The sequence below is a fragment of the Otolemur garnettii genome, unplaced genomic scaffold (assembly GCF_000181295.1).
Source record: "Otolemur garnettii isolate 467f Iridium unplaced genomic scaffold, OtoGar3 scaffold00077, whole genome shotgun sequence".
Classification (NCBI taxonomy): Eukaryota; Metazoa; Chordata; class Mammalia; order Primates; family Galagidae; genus Otolemur; species Otolemur garnettii.
The window spans coordinates 1,356,075-1,360,306 of record NW_003852472.1 but is presented as its reverse complement, the minus strand read 5'-3'; the positions used below and the strand labels follow the sequence as shown (position 1 = coordinate 1,360,306).

Sequence of the window (4,232 nt, the reverse complement as noted above, 5' to 3'; positions counted from 1 at the left end):
GCTCACAGCAACCTCCAACTCCTGGGCTCAAGCGAGTCTCCTGCCTCTGCCTCCCAAGTAGCTGGGGCCACAGGCGCCCGCCACAACGCCCGGCTATTTTTTGGTTGCAGCCGTCGTTATTTGGCGAGTCCGGGCTGGATTCAAACACGCCACCTTAGGTGTACGTGGCTGGCGCCTTAGCCGGTTGAGCTATAGGCGCTGAGCCAGTTTTTTCTATTTTTAATAGAGAGGGGTCTTTTGCTCAGACTAGTCTCGAGCTCGTGAGCTCAAGCAACCCACCAGCCAAAACCTCCCATGGACCACTTTAGAGAGAGCTATTCCCTTTCCTCTACAAAGGGTTATATAAAACTAGCTTAAACTCCCTGGCACAGCCTAGAAGTAGCTATTATTACTTCCAGATGTATATCACCTGTCATCTGAAGGTCACTCTGGCTGACCAGGACCCGGACCAACTCAACAAAGCCTGTTACTTCAGCAAGCCTTCGAATAGGTGAGAAGACAAGATTCTGTGTGACTAGTAGAAACCTAACCAGTCACCCCTTGTCTGTTCCCCAACATACTACCAGCAAACAGCTTCCTGCAGGGAACCAAAGTCTCCACTACTTGTCTTGTCTTTCTAGATGGTTCCCGGTAGAAGGCCCTGCTGACATCTGTGACTGCTGTGACAAGGGTGACTGTAGCATTCCAGGCTACTCTGGGAGAAAGCGCCATGTCAGGAGCCCATGGTTCAGGTCTACTTCCCACACCCACGGGCATGGTATGTCCTAGGACAGTAGGTGCTCCTGCTCAGTCTAGGGTACCTGCTGTCACTCAGGGTGGCATTCTCTCGTATCCCCTGTCTATCCCTCGAACAGTTTCAGGCCTAACAAATCTTGGAGCTGGCTAGGAGGAGCTCCAAGCCCCTGCCCAGCAGCAGCTGGGGTAACTTATCCTGGGCCTCAGATACAAAGAGGCATGTGAGGAAAATAACATAACTGTTAGGGTAACCCACAAGCTCAGCCTACTGAGGCAGAACAAAGCCTGTAACCTGATTTCTGGTTAGGGACTAATGTGACTTTTTGTCTACAGTGACAGAAGAAGCAGATGTCACTGTGGGGCCACTGATCTTCCTGGGAAGGGCTAGTGACCATGATATGGAAGGATGGGCCTCTCCTTCCCGTACCTCTCTGGCACTGGGTGGAGGCCTAGCTGTGGTGGCGTCCCTGACTCTGGCTGCTATTGTTCTGGCTCTCACCAGGCATCGTCCTGTTTCCCGCCCTGTGTCTGCTTCCCAATAAAAGAAGAAAGCAACTTCTGGGAGTGGTGTGGTGACTAGAAAGTCAGACTTGTGGTGGCAACCTGGGGATGGGGAAACCAGGTCAGAGCTATGGGCTCTCATAACATGGCCTGGCAAGCCCTGCTGTGCCCAAGTCTGCTGCCTGTGCAGTGGGGAAGGTACACATCCCAGGGGCACCCTCAGTGACACAGGACCTCCACAAGTCCAAGATGGAAACTGCCGGGGACAAAAGCAGGGTGGGCCCAGCTAGCCTGACTCTAACGAGCCAAGAATCTTCTCTAGGCCTCATGGACCTGACCCCTTGCCTAATGTCAACAGTCAACAAGCCATGTATCCAGATGCTAGAGGCTTAATAAACAGTGGTGGTTGGGCCTTCCTAGCCAGGATGGTGAACTGAGGTCATCTTGCCCAGTCTTGGACCATCACCTTGAACTGGAACCACCCTTGAGCATACTTGAGGTATAAACTTGCTACAGCCATATCACTGGTTCTGAGGCAGGTGATTTTTACTTTCAGAGGCAGGAGGCTCTGGTCTCAACATTACTGAAGGGAGCTGCTGCAGCCTCTACTACCTTCATTCTCCCCCTACAGGCTGCCTCCCTCCAGGTCCCAGCCCCACCCTCTAGGAGTACTTAATGGAATAGTACTGGGGGTGCCCAGGGAGCTGTGACTCCCCCATCAGGAGAGGTGTTTGTGCCAGGCTCCCTCTAGGAAGGTATGGGGAGGTATGAAGCCCCCCATATTGGAGGGTCCTAAGCTGGCTCCAACCTTGCTCAGACCTAACCAAGCCCCTACTTTTTTTTCTTTTGAGACCGTCTCACTTTGTCGCCCTTGGTAGAGTGCCATGGTGTCTTATCTCACAGCAACCTCAAATTCTTGAGCTCAAGTGATCCTCTTGCCTCAGCCTTCCAAGTAGCTAGGACTGCAGGTGTCCACCATAACACACTGCCTGGCTATATATATTTTGAGATATAGTCTCAAGCTGTCGATGTGGGTAGAGTGTCTTGGTGTCACAGCTCACAGCAACCTCTGACTCTTGGGCTTAAATGATTCTCTTGCCTCAGCCTCCAAATTAGAGAGATGGACAGATGTCTGCTGCATTCAGAGCAAGGTTTTGTGTGGTTTAGGATCTACAGAGAATAAGAAGGCCCTTGACACTCCAAGTGTGGTCTGTAAACACTATTGGTATCATCTGGGGAACTGTTGGAAATATGGAATCTTGGGACCATCCCAGACCTAAAAAAATCTGCCTTTTTTTTTTTTTTTTTTAAGACCGTCTCAAGCTGTTGCCCTAGGTAGAGTGTTATGACATCACAGCTCACAACAACTTCAAACTTTTGGGCTTAAGCGATCTTCTTGCCTCAGCCTCCCAAGTAGCTGGGACTGCAGGCACCTGCCAAAATGCCCGGCTATTTTTTTGTTTATATTTGTCATTGTTTGGTGGACCAAGCTGGATTCGAACCCACCAGCACCAGTATATGTGTCTGGCACCCTAGCTACTTGAGCTACAGGCACCAAGTCAAAATATGCATCTTAAATATCTAGGTGAGTCGGGTGTTACAATGCACTGGGCCAGGGGATTTGCATCAGGAAGTAATTGTTCTGAGGCCTGTGTGTGCACACGTGGCCCATACAGGTTCTAGTGTGCAGTACAGGGAGTAATGGTTGGAGAGGTGGGTTTCCTGGAAGAGCAAATCAGGACTACGTACATGTGGGGTGACAAGAGAAAGACCCTGTGCCTGGGAGCATGGGGGACCTCAATCTCCAGTAAAGGATGGGTCTTGGGCTGGGAAAGAGACCAGATGAAGAAGCTACTGGAAACCCCCACCCCACCCCCAAACAGGCATGGGCCAGTGGCACAAGTGGACTTTCCCTGTCTGACAAACTAGGACATCAGAGTGTGGCCTGGAGGCTAGACCCTAGTTGGAGCTTCCTGCCCCTTCTATCTGGGTGGGTAACTTCACCTGGAAGATGAGGACAAGTCTTCGGGAGTTGAATGAGTAAAGTACTTGGTAGAATCATGGTTCATAGGTCTGTAGGACACTGGGAGAGAGCTCCAGGCTTGGCATCAAGGGGCCAGCTCCACCCATGACTGAGCCTCTTTCCTCCTGGAAATAGTATCATCTCATATAAGGTGAGTTCTTTCCATCAGGGTTGTAGAGAACTGGTCTTCATGTGACACTGGGTATCAAGCATGTGTTGAGTCAGAGCTGTTCTACACACTAATGCTAGATAAGCTAATGCTAGTTCATTCTCTGTAATGAACAACCATCTGTTCCTTCCCCTCGAGTTCCTGGATATTGCAACATCCTGGAAACTTGTCCTTTCAACTTCTGTCCTCAGAAAGAGGAAGATGGCTGTGTCTGGGAAGGGGAGGATGTGTGACTAGGATGTGACCCTGAATGTCAGCTCCAGTCAGCCTGCTATGAGCCTTAGCTCAGCAGGGGAACTTCCAGCCCCTGCCAGAAGAGGTAGAACTAATATCAGAGGACCCAGCTTTCTGCCTCCAGGTGGAGCCAACCTGGTAATGGAAAGTAGCTGACAAGCCATTACTCAAGTCTCCACTTTCCCCTGTGTTCGGTACAGCTTCCTATTAAATTAGAAACTTCAGGAATCAGTACTTTGTGTATGGGCTTAAAACATTGCCTTTGTGCTTCCTAGTAGCCAGGAGGAAAAGGGAAATAAAGTATGTTAAAAGACAATAAAAAATTATACAAATACAAAAAGGTCAATTTTGTTTAAATTTTTTTCGAGACAGTCTCATGTCGTCCTTGGTAGAGTGATGTGGTGTCATAGCTCACAGCAACCTCAAACTCATGGGCTTAAGCAATTTTCTTGCCTCAGCCTCCCAAGTAGCTGGGACAGGCAACCACAATGGCTATTTTGTTATTGTTTAGCAGGCCTGGGCCAGGTTTGAACACACCAGCCCTGGTGCATATGGCCAGCACCCTAACCA

General features: G+C 49.9%; 1 protein-coding gene across 1 annotated transcript in view; it reads left to right on the top strand.

Moving 5' to 3' along the window:
- Positions 1–1,277, top strand: part of ZP3 (zona pellucida glycoprotein 3) — a 9,426-nt gene extending 8,149 nt beyond the window's left edge. The window contains exons 6-8 of the mRNA XM_003794181.1: positions 399–490; positions 621–757; positions 1,069–1,277. Coding sequence (XP_003794229.1) covers positions 399–490; positions 621–757; positions 1,069–1,277 — 438 coding nt within the window. The remainder of the gene's footprint in view (positions 1–398; positions 491–620; positions 758–1,068) is intronic.
- The last annotated feature ends 2,955 nt before the right edge of the window (positions 1,278–4,232 follow it).